This window comes from Eretmochelys imbricata, chromosome 17 (assembly GCF_965152235.1).
Source record: "Eretmochelys imbricata isolate rEreImb1 chromosome 17, rEreImb1.hap1, whole genome shotgun sequence".
NCBI lineage: Eukaryota > Metazoa > Chordata > Testudines > Cheloniidae > Eretmochelys > Eretmochelys imbricata.
Genome location: NC_135588.1, coordinates 19,997,061 through 20,017,662, shown reverse-complemented (window position 1 = coordinate 20,017,662; position 20,602 = coordinate 19,997,061). Strand labels below are relative to the sequence as shown.

The following is a 20,602-nucleotide window of genomic DNA, read 5'->3' as shown; positions in this document are numbered from 1 at the left end:
CTGCCCCGAACTAACTGTTGGAACTAGAGCATCCTCCCTGGCTTTGGTCCATTCTACCCAATTCGCCCCCTCGAGGAAGCTGGCCTGACAGGACGTGAAGAGCCAGCTGAGGAATCCATGTCTCCCCTTGCCCACTTCCTCCATTCCCAGGCACGCTGGAAGCTTCACCCCCCAAACTTGGACTGCCTCGCTTAGGGACTCTTCCTCCCCAACCCCCTCTCCCTGGAATGACTCATACGGGGGTGGGAAGGGAAGATGGTTTATGGCTTCAGAGAGATGATTTCTCCCGAGCTGCATTTCTCTTCTCTTGTGGGTTTCGTCTCCGTTGCGCCCTTAGATGTCCCTGGGCCAAGTCCATCCCTGGAGAGAGGCCACTGGCTTCAGTGGATGGATTAGTCCCCAGCGGTCAGACTCTGGTCTCAGATGCACGCCCCTCACGCCCATTGACTCCATGTGCATCACCAAGGGCAGAATTTGATCCTCGGGGCCACCGCTGCAGCAGGGGTTAGAGTAAGCAGGAGTAGGGGGAGGCCCAGCTAACAGCAGTGGCCTCTGCCTGGCTTGGGGTAGCAGTGACCCACCCACACCCCTCCTCTTTTACTCTGCTTTCACCACTGCAAAGTCCACGGGGCGGCCAGCACCAGGCAGGATCAGGCCCCAAGTTTCTGGGGCACTCACAGAGCCCAGCAGGTTACGCGATGTTTGCACAATTCACACCCCATCCTGCTGGCTTCGCTCTGGAGCCAGCAGGGCCCAGCTGTCCCCAGACACAGAGAGACACAGCTCCCAGCGACCAAAAAGCCTCTCATTTACATCGCCCCTGCCAGGCCAACCGGGTTCACACGCCCGTTGGCAAGGGAAGAACGCACCTCTCTGTGCCAGGTTTTCCTCTCAAGGCACCATGGATTCTGCAGCCTTCCAATTCCCGATCCACATCGGGGCTGGGGGGCTTAGCTCCAGATGTGAAGTGCCTAGAAGTGCCTGGCACGTTCATCACTGCAAGGCAGATACACTGGGATTCCCTGCAGCTCCCTGCGTGTGGGTCGGTCAGATAAGCTCCTCTCTAGTCTCCATGTACACTGAAGATCTCATACGTGTAAGGGTTCCCTGCCAATCCTTCCTCTCCCTGCACACCATGATGGCTGCTGCCCTTCACCCCAGAGGTGGCTGCATTTCAGTGAAGAATGGAAAGATTGTTATACATGATCTGTAAAGTGTCCCAAGACTTTTGAGGATGCAAGAGACCACTTCCCAGCCGCAGTGAGTCCTGCTGCCAACACTCTGGCCAGACAAAATGATTTAACCTGTCACCGGACTGGACATTTCACACGCGTGCACACACATCATACGTCACTTCAGCTTGTCATCACCATGGATAGGGTAGAAATAGATGCACTGGAAACCAGCGTCAGGAAAGGATCAACAGCTGCCACGTACAGCTTCAGGATGCCCAGATTAACCCTGGGTGTCTGTACCAGAGAGAGGCACTGTTGTGAATGCTGCGAGGGCTCTGTCACTGAACATTGACCCTGCCCAGGGAAGACAAAGGGAGAGAAGTCACGTAAAACAGTGCAAGGGGCATCATAAGAACATAAGAGTTGCCATACTGGGTCAGACCATGTTCTGCCTAGCCCAGGGTCCTGTCTCTGACAGTGTCCCATGCCGCAGCTTCAGGGGGAGCGTACCAAACAGGGCAATTCTGGAGTGATCCACCATCTTCCACTCCCAGTTTCTGGCAGTCAGAGGCTTAGGGTCACCTTGAGCATGGGGTTCTGTCCCTGATCACCATGGCTATTGATGGACCTATCCTCCATGAACGTATCCAGTTCTTTTTCGAACACAGTTATTCTTGTGGCCTTCACAACATCCCCTGGCAAGGAGTTCCACAGGTTAGTTGTGCCTTGTGTGAACAAGTACTTCTCGTTTGCATTAAATCTGCGGCCTATTAATTTCATCAGATGCCCCCTGGTTTTTGCACTGGGTGAAGGGGTAAATAACACTTCTCCATATACTTTTTCTACACCGTTTGTGGCTTTATAGACCTCGAACATCTCCCCCCTGTGGCTGCCGTTTTTCCAAGGTGAAGAGCCTTCATCTTTTTAGTCTCTCCTCCTACAGAAGCCATTCCATAGCCTTGATCATCTTTCTTGCCCTTCTCTGAACCTTATCCAGTTCCACCAGGTCTTGCTGCCTCATCCCGGCAGCAAGGATGCTCGGCCCAGGTTTCCTGGGACAGAACAGGGCTGGGCGAGCCAGAACAGGGAGGGTGCATTAAGCAGGGCTTAGAGCAGGGGACCGAGGGTCGGGATTTTCTGCAGCCTCCCCGAGCCCCTGCTCTCCGGCCTCCGGCAGAACGCTGCTGCTCTGCTTCGGATGCGGGCAGAGTAGCCCAGCACACAGCACCCTCCCCAGACCACCCCCGTGGCTCTCGAGTCAGTCCAGGATCCTGTTCCAAATCACCCCCCTCGACCGCAGGGGGCTGCTCTTGTCTATCTCCTGGTCTCTCTACAGCTCTCCCTGCTCCCTAATCTTTAGCACTCCCTCCCTTCTGCTCCATCACAGTTCCAGCACCTTCTCCTCCGCGGCCCATGTGGCCCTGCCTGCCTTGGTCTCCTCTGTAAACCTGCCTTACCTATATCCTGTTCGCTTCCCCGCCCCCTGCCTACAAACGCTCGGTCTTATCTCCTTGGAGCCCTGCCAAGGTACAGTTTGTAGGAAAGATGCGAAGAAGAGTCCCGTTTTTGTTGTAGGGAAACCAGCTGCGTGTAACAATCCTGCCCGGCCCCGGGAGGGGAAGTGCTGACTCTGGGGAACATTCCCCACCCCACCACCAACCTCAGCCGCTAAAACAGATGCAGACTTGTCACTGGCACTTACCTAATCGCTCATTAACTTTTCCCATGTCCCAGGCACAGCTGCGCCCAGCCCGCTCTCACCACAAAGCATGTTACTGACCGGCATATTTGGAAGGCAGCTGAGGGGCCGGGTAAATGGGTGTGACGGTGCTGACTAGCCTGGCGTTAGGCGTGCCCAGCTCAGAGGCAAATCCGGTCCTGTAGCAACAAATCTATGACGAGAAAGTCTGAAGCAATTGACTCAATGGACAGATATAAACCCAGACTGGTGATCACACTTTCCTCCTCGCAAGGCGCTTTGAGAGTCTCCAATGGGAGGCACTACCAAGGTGCAAACCCCTACGTTCGAACACAGGCACCTAGGGCAAAGCATCCTGAGTTTCAGAGCCGATGCCAATCTGGAACGCCCGCTGATTACAACGGGAACTGCAGTTGTTCAGCAACTTTGAAAATCAAGGCACTTTGATTTAGGTGCCCAAATACGGATGGAGCTGCCCGACCCTTAATTTGCAAATTGTGCCCATTGTTATTACTGGCAGGGTCATGTGTCCAGTTTTAAGGAACGTGGTTTTGTTATAAGCTGCCCTAAAAGAGAGCCTCCTAACCTGGCCTAAGTAGTCATCAGTCCCAGAGAGGTGTCCAGCCTGCCTTAATTTCCCCTCCTCCAAGCAATCTTCCCTGAGCAAGCTAGAAACAATAAGAGATCTTGGTCCTTATCTTCAAGGCACTCAATGACCTGGACCAAGGGGCTTTGTCTTCCCTGCCAGAAAAGATGTTTATGTTACAGTGAGATAAATAGGCCATCATAATCCTAACGCAGATAAGGCCATTGTGATGTAGCCCAGCAAGGTCATCTCTGGGTGTTGATCTTGAAAGCTACACTGTGGGGAAATCTACCTGTGCCTTAGCTCCACTTGGATTTCACGATGAGATGGCACCAGTGCATTAGTTATCTTGCTTTAAAAAAAAAAAGAATCACCAAACTTCAGGACGGGGTCCAGAGTCGACAGCTCCATGCCTCAAGCACCGAGGGACTTTCTGTTATAAGGGTCAAACTCACATGTGCAGGAGACAGAGCATCCTCAGGGGCCAGTCTAAGAGTATATCCCCAGAACCGACAGCCAACTGCGGCCAGACATCGTCATCACCAATGAGGACCAGAAGAAGATCATCATGGTGGACACCACAGTGCCCTTTGAGAACAGGACGATGCCCGAGCTCGAAAGGTAGAGAAATATGCCCCTCTGGCCAAAACCTTGAGAGCTAAGGGTTACCAGGTCGAGACACACACACTGACTGTCGGAGCCTTAGGCACATGGGACCCCCGGTAACAAACAAGTGCTGAGAGAATGCGGAATCGGTCCACGCTACACTCGGCCAATGCGGCAACTCATGGTGTCAGATGCCATCAGGTGGACATCTACATAGAACACATCACTGGACATCAGCAATACCAGGAGGGATGAGCCAGAGTGCCGATGAGAAGCACAGTCAGGAAAGTAACAAAGACTTTCCTCATGGATTGTATTTTCTAAATGGACAACCAACCTAATTCTCAAATTACTGAGGGACAATCTCCACTCACTGATATATTTTGCTTTGCGCAACCAAATCTCTGTGCAACTTTTCATGAGTGAGGTACCTGAGTATTCGGATGCTAATATCTAAACTGTATTGTTAAATCTATTCACCTAAATTTGGGTTATTGCTGATTATGTACTCTACGTAGCATATGACATTCAAAAAACTAACTTTGTATTTGTGAATAATCTAAGCACTATACCCAGATGTACACTCTTTTCCCAACTTATGTACTATCTAATTTCTTTTAACATTAGCTTTAATAAACATTTTAAATCCTAAAGACCCTCACAAACTTTACCAGCTTCCACTCCAAGTGCCAGGCACACTCCTCTGACCTATCTTCTCAGGTACAAACACATCTGCTTGGACATTTAAAGCAAAACCAAACCCTATCCAAACAAGACACTCCACAGCACACACACGGCTCCCCCAGGGAGGAATGAACTACGCATGCCAGAGGTTACCCATGTTACTTAATGCACAGTTGGAAAATGCTCAGATACGACAGTAAAAGAGAGAGAATAGAATAGAACCCGCACAGCATGAACTTGCAATACTGAGAGCAATGCCGAATAAGAGTCATTTACAGCAGTGTCTTTGCAAGCTATTGTCTGTGGAGAGAAACTTGGGACAATTTTCAGAATCAACGTTCAGTGCGATTCCTTCCAAACAATCCTAGTGCTGGGATCAACTCAGCAGTGGCTCAGCCATTAACCTCCAAAAGGCTGGAACAGGCAGATACATGCTTTCCAAAATTTCCTTCTCACTAACAAGCCTGGATCCCAGTCACACAATTTTAATTTCGGGCAGCTATTTCCTTGATGTTGATCAGGGACGTTAAGTTCCAATGGGTGAAATTATGTTTAAACAGACAGATGCATTCAAATGTCCTTGAAAGGGAGAAAAGATAATTCTATCTTCTTGCCCCATCTTCTCCAAGGATAACATTACTGCAGTAAAGCCAGGAAAAGAACTAAATAAAAGATACATCCAACTGCCCTGGCCACGCCTAGAGCTGGACGCTTGTAGTGGCTGCCAAAGTAATTTAAAACAGACCTAGCAGGACATGCGGAGATGATCTGGAATAAATAACAGGATCTCAGGGTTGCTAGACCTGGTTAAAATATTTCCAACAGAAGAGTTTTCTATTGGAAAATGCAGCTTTGTCAAAATCAAAATATTTCATGGGACCATGTCCATTTCAATAAGGAATATGTTGAAACAAATTCTTATGGGCTCTCATTTCGAGAAAGTCAAAATGTTGCATTTTGATAAGATGCAAAAGTTGCATTTAAGATTTATCATTTCGATTTGTTTAGACATTTATATTGCATTAAATATTCTTTTAATACTATAATATATACAGTATTTATTATAATACTTTTAATTACATTATAACATTTGGACATTACCAAAATGAAGTGTTTCAACATCAGTGAAATGGAAGAATTTGATGCTCCCAAATAGAAATTTTTTGGAATTTTTGTTCCATGGGAAAGTTTGGCTTTTCATTATGATTCAGGACAATGAATGATTCAGGACAATTAACTCAAAAAAATTAATCACGATTAAGCGCACTGTTAAACAGTAGAATACCAATTGATATTTATTAAATATTTTTGGATGTTTTTCTACATTTTCAAATACATTGATTTCTATTACAACACAGAATACAAAGTATACAGTGCTCACTTTATGTTATTTTTTATGACAAATATTTGACTGTAAAAACGATAAACAAAAGAAATAGTATTTTTCAGTTCACCTCATACAAGTTCTATAGTGCCATCTCTTGATCATGAAAGCGCAACTTACAAGTGTAGATTTTTGTTGTTGTTACATAACTGCGCTCAAAAACAAAACAACGTAAAACTTCAGAGCCTACAAGTCCACTCAGGCCTACTTCCTGTGCAGCCAATCACTAAGACAAACAAGTTAGTTTACATTTACAGTAGATAATGCTGCCCGCTTCTTATTTACTATGTCACCTGAAAGTGAGAACAGGCATTCGCACGGCACTTTTGTAACTGGCGTTGCAAGGTATCTACGTGCCAGATATGATAAACATTCATGTGCTTCTTCATGCTTCGGCCACCATTCCAGAGGACATGCTTCCATGCTGATGATGCTCGTTAAACAAATAATGCGTTAATTACATTTGTGACTGAACTCCTTGGGGGAGAATTGTGTATCCCCTGCTCTGTTTTACCCACATTCTGCCATATAGTTCATGTTCTAGCCATCTCGGATGATGACCCAGCACACGGTCATTTTAAGAACACTTTCACAGCAGATTTGACAAAACGCAAAGACGGTACCAATGCGAGATGTATAAAAATAGCTACAGCACTCGACCCAAGGTTTAAGAATCTGAAGTGCCTTCCAAAATCTGAGAAGGACGAGGTGAGGAGCATGCTTTCAGAAGTCTTAAAAAAGCAACACACAGATGCGGAAACTGCAGAACCCAAACCACCAAAAAAGAAAATCAACCTTCTACTGGTGGCATCTGACTCAGATGATGAAAATGAACATGCGTCGGTCCGCACTGCTTTGGATCGTTATCGAACAGAACCCGTCATCAGCATGGACACATGTCTTCTGGAATAGTGGTTGAAGCATGAAGGGACAGATGAATCTTTAGGGTGTCTGGCACGTAAATATCTTGCGATGCCGGCTACAATAGTGCCATGAGCCTGTTCTCACTTTCAGGTGACACTGTAAACAAGAAGCAGGAAGCATTATCTCCTGCAAATTGTAACCAAACTTGTTTGTCTGAGCGACTGGCTGAAGTAGGACTGAGTGGACTTGTAGGTTCTAAAGTTTTACATTGTTTTATTTTTGAATGCAGGGGTTTTTTTTGGACATAATTCTACATTTGCAAGTTCCACTTTCATGAGAAAGAGATGGCACTTCCGTACTTGTATGAGGTGAATTGAAAAATACTGTTTGTTTTTTACAGGGCAAATATTTGTCATCAAAAATAAATATAAAGTGAGCACGTACACTTTGTATTCTGTGTTGTAATTGAAATCAATATATTTGAAAATGTAGAAAACATTCAAAAATGTTTAAATAAATGGTATTCTGTTATTGTTTAACAGCGCGATTAATTTTTTTATTCGCTTGACAGCCCTAAAAAGAATCTAAATTTCAGAATTTCCAGTGGAACAGAAATTTCAGTTTCCAATCAGCTCTAATTGTTGCTGAGGTCAGATTGTGCAAAAGAATGGGTAAAACTCAGCAGAAGGGCCCATCTTCAGGCAGCTTCTAGGAATAATCCATCCTAGGCAGCAGCAGGACGAGGTAACTTACTAGGTCTTCTCCTGCTCTTGTTTTCCTTGGATTAGCTACCAGCGCCTCAGCCAAGTGATGGGAGTGCTGGGAATCAAGTCACAGTATGTAAAAGTTCAGAAGCATGTAGCCAGGTTGTATTGGCCAGCAGCCTGCATTATTGCGCTCAGCCCATGAAAATCTCCGTGACCAGTGAAAGCACCTACCCTGCTGTGCGTAGCGCTTCCCGCGTCTCGTCTTGGCCCGTCTGCCGGAGAGCAGGGCATGTACCCGCTCGGCCCAGGCAGCGTGGCTTTCTGCATCACTCACACCACACCGCGGCAGGTTCATCTGGCGGACCGTGGAAGTATCCAGGACCCCGCTGAGAGGCAGGTGGGTCACCCACTGGAACTCCCTGGGAAAGAAGGGGAAACATCAGAGGCAGCGCAGACGGTGGGGAACTGAATGGCCACGCAGGATGATAGCACGACCAGCCCTCAATCACTGGTTCACACGGAATAGCCACTGGCATTGGTGCATTATGGGAAATGATAGTACTCTACACCTCTAGGACCAGATCCCAGTCCCACGGCAAAGCTCTCGTTGTACTGCGAGCAGGATGCAGCACGTGTCATCCACAGATCTGAAAGCTGTTTATAGATGTGGTTACCCACACTGCACAGAGGGGAAACTGAGGCACAGAGCAGGGAACACAACAGCAGAGCCTGGACTAGAACCCAGGCCTCCTGACTCCCAGGTCTGTGCTCTAACCGCTGCACCACACTGCCTGCCTTGCTAAGATGAGTCAGTGCATCCCAGTTCAGTTTTTCACAGGCAGGTCTCCACATTCAGCTCCCAGCAGACAGACGAGAAGCACACCTGGCTCTGGCGGGCAGTCTTAGCAGGGGAGGCCCAGGATTGATTGGACCTTAATTAGACGGGGGTACACGCATTGAAGTCAGTGCAGTCACCCGAGTGCACACAGGTGTCTCTGAGACCAGAGCGTGGCCCAGGGGAGCTGGAACAGGAGTCTGCCGTGTGACGGGGTATGAACCTTTTGTAGCCCTGTCCCCTATCACGGCATTGGGCCCAGGCACATACAGCTCCCAGCACTCCTGCGGTCTCTGCTGCACTGCAGGCTCCTGGGGCTGTTAACGTAATACAGCCAGGGGTCGATATAGCGTTTGCTTTGGCCGTTGGTGGCCACGTGATCCCTCCTCTAACATGTGCCATTTTACCAGTGTGAAACTCCCCTCTCGCCGATGCTCATAGGCTGGGCACTTGGGGAAAGGAGGGTAAACTCTCCGGAGCCAGGCTCCCTTGGAAAGGGCAAATCTCCATGGCACCAAACGCAATCCATGAGGATGCACTGGGGTGGGAGGCCCACCCCTGGCATTAATCAGTTAACTAAAGCCCCAGGAGGAGCACAGCTTCCTGGAGACAACAATCTTTTTGTTGGGGACTGGTCCTGCTCTGAGCAGGGGGTGGGACTAGATGACCTCCTGAGGTCCCTTCCAACCCTGATATTCTATGATCCTATGATACCCTTCAATCACGATGGACCCTTCCGGCCTCGAAATCTATGGCCCCTCTACGCCAGCGTAGGAGAGAACATAGACGGTGTGTCCTAGGGAACAGAGCACCTGACTAGCGCTCAGGAGACCTGGGTTCTATTCCTGACCTTCTGGGTGACCTTGGGCAACTCATGTCTCGTGCCTCAGTTTACCCATTTGCAAAATGGGGGTGATGATACAAAGGGGGCCTCCTTTGTAATGTGCTTTGAGATCCACTGATGAAAAGCACCATAGAAGGACCCGGTGGTGTTGTTGTTATAAGTGTGGCTGTCATCCCAGGCATTCATGAAATCTTCCAGCCAGCCATGAACTGCAGCATTGCTGCAGATATTATTCTAACCAGGCCATAAAAGGAAAACTAATCAGTGCAGTAAGATACTGGGCTGAATGGCGCTGGGCATGCGGCTGTGTATTTTAGAACAACCAGCTGTGCTTTTGTCTGCTCATAAGAGAGACAGAGCATAGCAAAAGACCTTTGCTGGGAAGAGACTTTAAGGTTTGGTGTCCGATTTTCACCCGGTCAAAAAGGGATCCTGGCAGCTCCGATCAACGACTTTTCCAGGTGGCGGCCTCCCTGCTAACCTCCACGCCGTGCGGCTCCTGGGAAGCAGCTGCCATGTTGTCCCCCCAATGGGAACTGCGGGGGCAGCACCTATGGATGGGGCAGCGCGGAGAACCGCCTGGCAGCGCCTCCGCATAGGAGACGGAAGTTGGGGGACATGGCGGCTGCTTGAGGTAAGTGCCGCCCAGAGCCTGCATGCCTGATACCCCCCCCGTGCCCCAACCCCCTGCCTCAGCCCTCATCCCCCTCCTGCCCTCCGAACCCCTCAACCCCAGTCCCACCCCAGAGCCCGCACCCCCAGCTGGAACCCTCACACCCCCCACATTCCAGCCCCCTGCCCCAGCCCAGAGCCCCCTCCTGCCCTCTGAACCTGTCGGTCCCAGCCCAGAGCACTCTCCTACACTGGAAATCCTTCATCCCCAGCCCCACCCCAGAGTCTGCACCCCCAGCTGGAGCCCTCATGCCCCCCCATACCCTAACCCACTGCCTCAGCCTGGAGCCCCCTCCCGCACTCTGAACTCATTTCTGGCCCCGCTCTGGAGCCCGCGCCCCCCAGCCGGAGCCCTCAACCCCTCCCGCACCCGAGCCCCCTGAGCCAGCCCGGTGAAAATGAGCGAGTGATTGAGGGTGAGGAGAGCAAGCGACAGCAGGATGCGGGGGTGGAGTGAGCGGGGGGTGGGGCCTCAGCAAAGGGGCGGGGCCAGGATGTTCAGTTTTGTGTGAGTAGAAAGTTGGCAACCCCATCTAAGGTCAGGGGGCAGCTCACACAACCCAGAAGCCGGGGGCTGGATGGGGATCTTGGTCTGCTGCATTTGAAATTTCTACACGAAGGAAGATTCTTACCTCACTGCTTCTGCGAACTGTGCAGATGTGGGTCCACTAGGAGCTGGCTCATCAAAGTAGCCATACTTCTCCAGGAACATCTGCCATCAAAGGAAAAACAGGAAGAGAGAAAACTAAGTCATAGCTGAAGCACAACTGGGGGAAAAAAAAGCCTGAAAATATTAACAGTCGCTCATCTGCACTTGATTGCTTGGGACACAGCGTTCGCGTCTGGAAATAGTGCAGCAAAACCAGGCCCACCTAGGAGTACACAGTTGCGTGGATGTTGCTTACTTGTGATTTTCGTGGGGACAGAAGTCACAGAACTGAGATCTTCCCGTCCCAAAAGCATCAGCCTCCACCACTTTGAGCTAAAAGGGACTCTTCTTTCTCTGCTGGCATATAGGCCTCATGACATTATTGGGCCATTCTGATTCCAGCCAGCAGAGGGCAGTAGTTTTTGCACTGTCACATACATGCACCCGTTTGTTACAATACACTGCCAATACAATACACATTTTTGAGAGTCACTGAGTTTTTGGAAATACTGCGACGTGCCACTCAAACAGAGAGCTCTGGGCATAGCCTGCCAACCACACAGCCCACATCCAAAGTTCACCAAGCGTCCTGAAATGGTTCTAAGCCTCTGAGGGACGAGAAAGACGCTGGATGTCGATCAGCTCCATTCTGCGCCCTACAAAGTCAATGGCAAGACTCCCATGGCCTTCAGTGGGGGAAAGGATCGAGCACAGGAGAGATTTGTGGCCACAGTAAAGTTGTGTGCGCAAGGTCTTCTGCTGCAAAGGAACCAGGTGCATCACTGGAGAGGGAACATGATCTCATGGCATTCTCTGCTCTGCAGCAGGGAGTTCTGTTTTCCAGATTGTTCTTTAATTATTAATTATTTAAATAAAGGGACCTCGTCAGGTCAGACTTGGTCCAACATACAAGATGCATAGAAAAGTTCTCAGGAAATTGTCTCCCATCCCAGTGGAAACAGTTTCATTAGACAACCAACCTCCCCGGCTAGCAATGAGAACCAGAGAGCGTAACTGATGGGAAACTGAAGTGAGACCAACTGGGCTGTTTTCATGATCCAAGGTGTCACCAATACATTTGGGTGGGTGGGTTAAGCAGGATGGATGTAGATATTTTGTTTTAAACTATATATTTGTGGTGTCCTGAGGACCATGTTGGATTTGCAAGCTATCATTTTAAGGGGAGAAGGGGCTCCTGGTCTTGCTTGCAGGCTAGAGGGCTCTGCAATGAAGCTTGTGATGAGAGTCAGGCTGGAAAGTTATGCCTCCCTGCCCCCAGGGAGCAGCCTGTTTTGTCTCTCCTATTTTTGGGTTCTTATGTAGTTCTCTCTGAATTCTGAGAAATAAAGTTATGTTACATTGCAACCTTTCAGCAAGAGTATTTACGGTTTTATCTCACTTCTTTATGTGTATGCTGTCAAACATAACAATGGCTTTTAACTACTATTTACCTTACACCTCCACAGTTCCTGGACAGGCAAGTTACACTCTGTTGCATTAACATCCCATCCTTTTTGGTGTCTGCCATGACAGGCCATAACCCTGCACCCGCAATGGGAACTTTGACACTGAATTCAACGTGAGCAGGATCAGGGCCCAGTTGTCGCAACTCCCTTTGACGAGTCCATTGCAGGCTCCAGTTGCTATGGCTACGAGCAGATCTGGGATTTCTTCCTCCATCACATTTAGCCTGCTGCTTCTATTATTCTGTGAGACGAACAGTTCCCTCCCTTCACTCCTCAGAATTGTTTATAGCTGCCTTCCTTCAGTCTTTTCCTTCCCAGGCTATAATCTCAATTCCTTCAGACTCTCTTCTCGGAGGCCTTCTTCTCCAGCACTGTCCTTCACTACAGTGTGTCTAAGACAGGCTAGAGCTTTCGCCACGAGATCTGGGTTCAATTCTCAGCTCTGCCACGGACTTACAGGGTGGGGGGGGGGGTGATTAACACAGCAACTTGACTGATACTACCATTAACTCAAATCTGACTTAAACAGAGTCTGTTGCGGACAGAGTTACGTCACTAAAAGCCTTTGCACAGACTCAGTTATACCAGAATCGATCATTTTGCTCTGCTGAATCAGAAAAGGCTATACGGATACAAAAGCTTTTAGACCACAAGTGCATCTAGCCTCAGGGTTTTTGCCCCTTTAACTATACCAGCATACCTGAAACAGAAACATTTTTCAGTGTAGACAAGACCATGGTGTCCCCGTGCCTCAATTCCCCATCTGTACAATGGGCATCCTGCCTGGCCTCCCAGGGAGGCTGTGAGGACGAATCCATCCTATGGTAGTGAGGCGCTCAGGTCCTAAGGTTTCCAATTATTGTTCCTAGGTGTCTGACTTTAAATTCATTAGCACTGAATCTCATCTCACTGCACGCAGCCCTCGCGCTTCTGATTAATTCGGGTGACTTTGCTGTTTGGCTCGGTCTTTGTAAGCAATTGCTTTCAGGGAAAGCCAAGCCGTTTCTGTTAGCATGCTATCCTAGCATGCTACAAAGAGAGCTCATTTCTCATTAATCCAGCTTCTAGCCAAGACTCAGCAGAGACCAGCAGACCCCCAGAGGCACTGCACTGTTCCATCTCTGTTCTCTCCGGTACTCCCCTTTCCTTATCAGCATTCCTGGAGTAAATACACCTGAGTTGAGGGGGGGGAAATGCAGGCGGACCACAGATTTCATCATATAGCCCTGCCAGAGACTGTGTCTTTCCAGCTGTGATATACAACACCTGGTATAGCCAAACACATACAAAACGTTAGAGACACAAGGTGGGCGCGGTGATCTCTTTTATTGGCCCAACTTCTGTTGGTGAGAGAGCCGAGCTTCAAGAAGAGATCTGTCTCGCTGGAAAGCTTCTCTCTCTCAGCAACAGAAGTTGGTCCAACAAAACCATCACCTCACTCACCTTGTCTCTCTAAGATCCTAGGACTGACACGGCTAAAACCACACAGCATAGAAAAAAAAATGTCTGAGGAATAGGACTGTTTCTCTCCCCTCCCCTCCCCTCTTTAACACCTATGCCTTTGTGTTTGTTACTCCGCAGATGAACTTAGATCACCACCAGTTACTTGTATGGTGCTTGCTGGTCTTATTTCCAACTGTTTCATTGCACCCAAAGGTGCAATGCAGCATAAATGGAAAGCCGACGCCCCCGATACAAAAAGTGCATGGTCTTATTACAATATTGTTATGCCACAACATATTTCCAATCAGAGAGTCTAAAAGCCCTTTACAAACATTCAAAGGGATACTTGGTTTTAAAAAAAAGTCACGTTTTAAGCACATTCCTGTGTGTGTGCTTTAATAATACCTCAAATTCTTAAAACGGGGAGGGGGGGAAATCTAATGTATTTTTCTCTACAAAGGGCTTGTCTGTAGTTGAAAGTTAACTGCAATTTAGGTAGGGTGTGAATTTAAAGCACAGTCACTATTCTGGAGTAATTGTGTGTGTCAACAAGGTCTCATGCTGTGCGTGAAGCACTTGTCTCTATGGAGAGTTACTCCAGAATCGCTATTCCTGATTAACTCTCGGTTTGGATGCTTTTATTCCAGAGTGCCATATTCCAAATCAGTTTAATCCACAAAGTGGGGTTAATCAGGAATAGCTGTGCTGCTTTAAATTCATACTGTGCCTAATCTGAATTAGCTTCCCAGCATATACAAGCCCTTAAAACGTCCTGGATTTCACTCCGCTTTGAAAATGAAACTAGGCTTGTCACCTTCCCTTTAGTTTCTGGTCAGTTTCACTTGCCAGCTCTCATGGGAGGCAATATTTGGGTTGTAAACACAGCAGGGGAATGTTTATTTGGGTTTTTTTTTTTAATGGTTTCCATTATTACTCTGGGGACCAGTTATGTAATCAATTGCACAGACCCTGGATAGAGCATGATTATTCCTTGTGGGTGACATTCACTCCTGCGCGGAGAGGTAGCGAATAGAGCCCTGCAAATCCACAGATATTTGCGGACCTTTTTCGCGGATCATGGATCAGATGCAGATACAAACCTCTAGTAGTGAAATGGATATAGGTTTTATGCTGGCCATCCACAAAGGGGTGAGTTCTGCTTTACGTGTATAGTTCTCTGGCTCTGCATGGCAATTATCAGACATTGAACACGACAAGGGTCCAGGTCCCCAAAGGTATTTAGGCACCTAATTCCCACTGAAATCAATGGAATGCAGGTGCCTAAATACCTTTGGGATTGGGGGCAAGGTCCCTGCACCAGAGACCTTTGACTATAACAATGGAACCCAAGAATCCTGACTCTCAGCCACCTCTGCTCTAACCAATAGACAACACAGCCTCTAGAATTGCCACAGCTCTGAACCCCCACCCCGGAGAATACAAATAGGGGGATTTTATGTCACTTGATCAAAACAAGATGATTAAATCTCATTACAGCTACAGTTTAAAGTTACTAGGCAGAGCTAGAAGCCATCATTAAAAGTTTCGCAATGCTAGGAAAGTTTTAGCCCCCACCCCGCCCCGTCCGCTGCCACAGAAGGGAAAATTCTATTTTCCATGCAATATAAAAAGCAGCAGGAAATGAATAGTTGAGCATTAAAGGAAAACATGCCCAGCACTCCCTCTGCACCGGAGAATGGAGCAAAACAAGAGGGAAATTCTTCTGGCTGGTTCAAAGCCAGACTCACAGAAGGCAGCAAGTGCCCCAGGGAGCAGGTCAAGCCAGGGCAGGAAGGACTTACTATGCACAGGGCTGAGGATGCTGTGGGGGAGGGGATTCATTGGGTGAAAGTGGCGAAGGTATTTGACCCTTTCAGGCCCTGACACGGATGCTCACTGACAAAGGAGCACACCCCTAAAAGGTGGCCTGTATTATCCCATTTGGCAGACAGGGAAACTGAGGCAAGGAAGTGAAATGGTGTAGCCTCTCTGTGCCTCAGTTCCTTATCCATAGGACAAGGAGAACAGCCCTGCCCTGCCCCACAGGGGCGCTGTGAAGATAAATACATCAAAGACCATGAGGCACTCAGGCCCAGATCCTCAAAGGTATATAGGCACCTAACGACCATTGATTTCAATGGGAACTTGGCAGTTGGCACTTTCATACCTTTGAGGATCTGGAGACTCGAGTACTAAGGCAATGGGGGCCTTGTAAGTACCTATGATACAGATCCTGCTTTCCTGGTCAGGACCTGACCCAAAGCCCATTGAAGCCAATTAGGGCTTTATGGCAGAGGCTTCAGCCCTGGAGCAGACAGCCCACCCACTGCTGTTCCCATGAATGACTTGCATGAAGCTTGGCCCTGGTTGCCTGCAGCTGGAAGGGAAGACAAAGCTGCAACGTCCTGGCCTCGCCTCAGATAACACTCCAAAAGAGCAAGAGTTCCCGCCGGGGAAAACATCCCTATGGACACTTCAGGCGGAGGGCAAGGTGTTTCCTCACTTGAAAGTGTCCATAGGCAAGAAGCAAACACCGTTTGAATTTCCTCCCCTTGGAAACCACAATTAGAAGCAACAGATTTTAGTTGCAGGTTGAATCCTTAACCCCAAGACAGCGGGACTTCAGGCAGACCGTAATTGTTTTAGATCAGAAACACTTCGAAAGCCCTTCTCCCTCATTTGAATGATAGTTTCAGCTGGATGCCACGTCCTTTGGACCTCAGCCTCTCTCCGGCTATCGGTCCCACCTGGCACAACTCAGAAATCTACAAGGAACCTATTTTTGTATCTCCCTTTCCCCGTCACAGTGGATAAAGTGGCTGCCACGCAAGCGAATCCACATGCATTCCAATTCAGCAGTTAAACCAATGAGTTCCTTCCTGCAAGGTCAGCATTACCAATGGCTAGCACAGTAAACAATTTGTACAGTGGGGGGTGGGGCTGAGAGCCATTGAACCCATCTGTAAACCCTGGATATGATGGAAACCCCTTCAAGCCAGGGGGTGCGGCAGCCCCCCCCAGCACCCCTACTTCCAGCACCCCTGCTTAGGGGTTGCGAAGACACGCAGAGGGCCAATAGCATCACTGAAAGTCAATGGGAGCTGCAGGTGCTCATCACCTCTGAAATGAAGGCCCTTAACTCCCATGCCTCAGTTTCCCTCCAACAGGGATAACGATACTTACCTACTTCACAGAACTGATAAGGATTTAATTAACGTTTACAAAGCATGGCAAGATGCTTGGGTGAAGAGCGCTATAGGAGGATAAACACTGTGGTGGTAGGATCCATGCTACCTGCATCACCCTAAACTATTCACTGCTTTCTAAACATGTGGTTTAGGGGAATGCAAAGACTTCTTGTTTGTCTATTTCCCACACTCCCAAGCTGCACTCTGGACGGCACAACCTCTTGGAGTGAGCCCTCATGGATCTTTTTTCAAACACACATATGATACTTCAAGTACAGCCCTAGTTTCCTCCATCACTGAAAAGGTACACGAACCAAGTTCAACGGAAAACGAGGTCCGAGATTGGTTAAACCAACACCCTGCTTTACTCTTCCTCCCATGCCACCCCTGCATATGAAATTCCTCCATAAGGAATGCTCTCTCCTGCATGTCCCTCAAGACCCACTCCAACATGAAATTAACCAACAGACAACAGAATGATTGGAACAAAGATAGAACATGTAAGCTGTTTACATTTTGACTGTATATTTTAAGCCTTTTCCAAGCTCTTCATGCTTTGTTTGTCTTCTTGACCTGCCTTTTCTGGGCAGGGACTGTGGGCTAGATCTTCAGCTGGTGTAAATGGAGTATCTTCATCAATTTCAGTGGACCAGACCTGCAACGGCATTATACCAACCTGGCCCAGTGGCTTCCTGCTTGTTTGGAAAGCGCCAAGCAGAGCCCAGGTGTTGCTGGAACACCAATAATACATAGTATATCCCTATAAAAATTAAATACATCTAACCACCACGAGGAGGTTGAAATGCACACAGTTTCAGACCAGTGTGTCATCTGTGCCGTGTTATATTCCACTGAGCAATCAAAGAGATTCTTCTCAGTTGCTTTAATATTAAATAAATAAATTTCACATCAGCATAAACTAGAATTTCCCCTTTGCTCGTGAACTGTATGCCTCCCCCCTCCTTTCGTCTTCTGGCCTCCACGTTCTGGCTACCATACACTCCCTTCACTCAGCACAGACGCTGGGAAAATAACTGCCGTTATAAACACAGACAGCCCTCTCGGCTTTGCCCTGAGCGACTACAACGACTTGCGACTGAGCCTGCATTCCCCGCTCGGTGGCCCAATGGTCATCTTGCTCGCCCCCGGGAGAGGCAGGAGTCACTGTGGTGCAAGTGAAACCAGATGGGTTAAGGAGCCTGGGGGAGTTTTGCCAGCGTTCAGAATGAGGCTCTGACCCAACAAACACCCAAATACCTGCCGAACCAGTTTTCACACGCTGCTCTTTTTAAAAAGTATTAATGTTTGGGGGAAGGGGGGGGCTTGGTTTTGTTTTTAAAGGGATATCAAGAGAGGAAAAAAATAGAATCCGTCACCATTAGTCAGAATAAAAGTCAGGAAAGCGAAATCTGACTGGTCCCAGAAGCTTTCAAACATTTGACTCCAGGGCGTTCTTTTCAGCAACAAGCAATGATTGTTTCATGACCCAGCTGTAAAGAAAGTTTGATTGTTCACGCTGCACATTCAAATCTGTGACTCATGTAATTGCGTCGCAATTATCCACATGGAGGTTCACGTTCGTAGAATCGTAGAACATCAGGGTTGGAAGGGACCTCAGGAGGTCATCTAGTCCAACCCCCTGCTCAAAGCAGGACTGATCCCCAATTTTTGCCCCGATCCCTAAATGGCCCCCTCAGGGATTGAACTCACAACCCTGGGCTTAGCAAGCCAATGCTCAAACCACTGAGCTATCCCTCCTCCCTCCCCCCCCCCACTTTAAATCTTTGAACTTTGACACCTCGGTGCGATCACTAGCCATTGTTAGCAGCTATGATCTAATGAGCCTTTTATTCCTCCTTAGATTACAGGATCAATAAAATGATGACGGTTATTCCTTACAGGAAATCGACTCATGACCTCTCCCTCCACCCCAGTGCTGCTTTTCCTCCTGTTAAGGGGGGAAATATACTGGTGCCAAATTGAAGGAATTATTCCAGCAGCAGAATTTTTTAAAACAGTTTAATTTAAATCTTTCACAAGGAAAGTTTGTGGGGGTGTCACTCTTAGCAGAAATACAATAGCACCTACAGACCAGCATCCCATTGGGCGAGACCCTGCGTAGATACTTGGCAAGAGATAGTCCCTGGCCCAGAGAGCCCAGAGAGTCTATGTCTGGACAGCTACGGGGCTGCAGCTGGGCTGCCATGGTGTAGATGTTTCTGACAGCGACAGAAGGGGTTTTCCCGTCGAGGTTGTTAATCCACCACTGCGAGGCGGTAGCTAGATTTACAGAAGAATTCTTCCACCGACCTAGTTGTGTCTTTCCCCATGGGTTAGGACTCAGGGTGTGAAATTTCTCAGAGCGTGGAGCTAAATCCATCTAATCTTTAAACGGAGAGCAGGCCTAAGTGATTTGCACAAGGATAGTCGGTGGCCAAGCTGGGAGTGTAAACTAATCCATCCAAGTCCAGTGCCTTCCCCAGAAGGTCTTAGTTTTCAAGCAGCATTTTTCTTTCTTTGCCTATCTGTAAATTTCAAATATTATCCAAGCATTTTCCCCCTCCCTTTGCATGTATATGCTGAAATTGACATTTATCGACGTGTGCTGATAAAACCTAACCCTTCCCAGCCTTGCTCTGATGAAAAGTCTCTGATGTGGGCAACGTGATAGATCCACGGTTCAATAAAGTGGGACATATTGGATTTCTGCCACTCCAACATCCCCTATTTCCTGCTGTGGTAGGAGTGCGAGGTTAGCCCCACAATAGTGAGGTTTTGGGTAGGGTTGCCAAACAATTTAAAAAAAAAAATCACAATTAATTGTAAGATTAAAAAAAGTCATGATTAATCACAGTTTTAAACAATAGCAGAATACCAATTTAAATTTATGATAAATATTTTTGGATGTTTTTCCTCCGTTTTCAAATAAATTGATTACAACACAGAATGCAAAGTATGCTGTGTTCACTTTATATTATTCTTATTGATGACAAATATTTGCACTGTGAAAAAGATAAACTACTGAAATAATATTTTTCAGTTCACCTCATACAAGTACTGTAGTGCAATCTCTTTATTGTGAAAGTGAAACTGAAACTGACAAATGTAACTGGTTTTTTAGGTAACTGCGCTCAAAAACAAAACAATGTAAAACTTTAGAGCCTACAAGTCCACTCAGTCCTACTACTTGTTCAGCCAATCGCTAAGACAAACAAGTTTCTTTACATTTTTACGGGAGATAATGCTGCCTGCTTCTTATTTACAATTTCACCTGAAAAAGAGAACAGGCATTCACATGGCACTATTGTAGACGGCATTGCAAGGTATTTACATGCCAGATATGCTAAACATTTGCATACCGCTTCATGCTTCAATCACCATTCCAGAGGACACACTTCCATGCTGATGATGCTTGTTAAAAAAAAGAGAGTTAATTTCTGTTGGCAGCATCTAAGTCAGATGATGAAAATGAAGGTGCTTCGGTTTACACGGCTTTGCATCATTATCTTTTTTACCGTGCAAATATTTGTAATAAAAAAATAATAATATAAAGTTAGGGTGACCAGATGTCCCATTTTTAAAGGAACAATCCTGGTTTTTTGGGACTTTTTCTTATATAGCCATCTATTACCCCCCACCCCGTCCCGTTTTTTCCACAGTTGCTATCTGGTCACCCTATATAAAGTGGGCACTGTACACTTCACATTCTGTGTTGTAATTGAAATCAATATATTTGAAAAGGTAGAAAAACATCCAGAAACATTTACGATACATTTAAATTGGTATTCTATTACTCTTTA

At 47.5% G+C, this 20,602-nt stretch overlaps 1 protein-coding gene across 1 annotated transcript in view; it reads right to left on the bottom strand.

Moving 5' to 3' along the window:
- The window catches only part of MMP28 (matrix metallopeptidase 28), a 44,937-nt gene that overhangs the window by 19,381 nt on the left and 4,954 nt on the right, over positions 1-20,602 (bottom strand). The window contains exons 3-4 of the mRNA XM_077836940.1: positions 10,689-10,768; positions 7,937-8,124 (exon numbers count right to left, since the gene is read on the bottom strand). Of these exons, the coding sequence (XP_077693066.1) occupies positions 7,937-8,124; positions 10,689-10,768 (268 nt within the window). The remainder of the gene's footprint in view (positions 1-7,936; positions 8,125-10,688; positions 10,769-20,602) is intronic.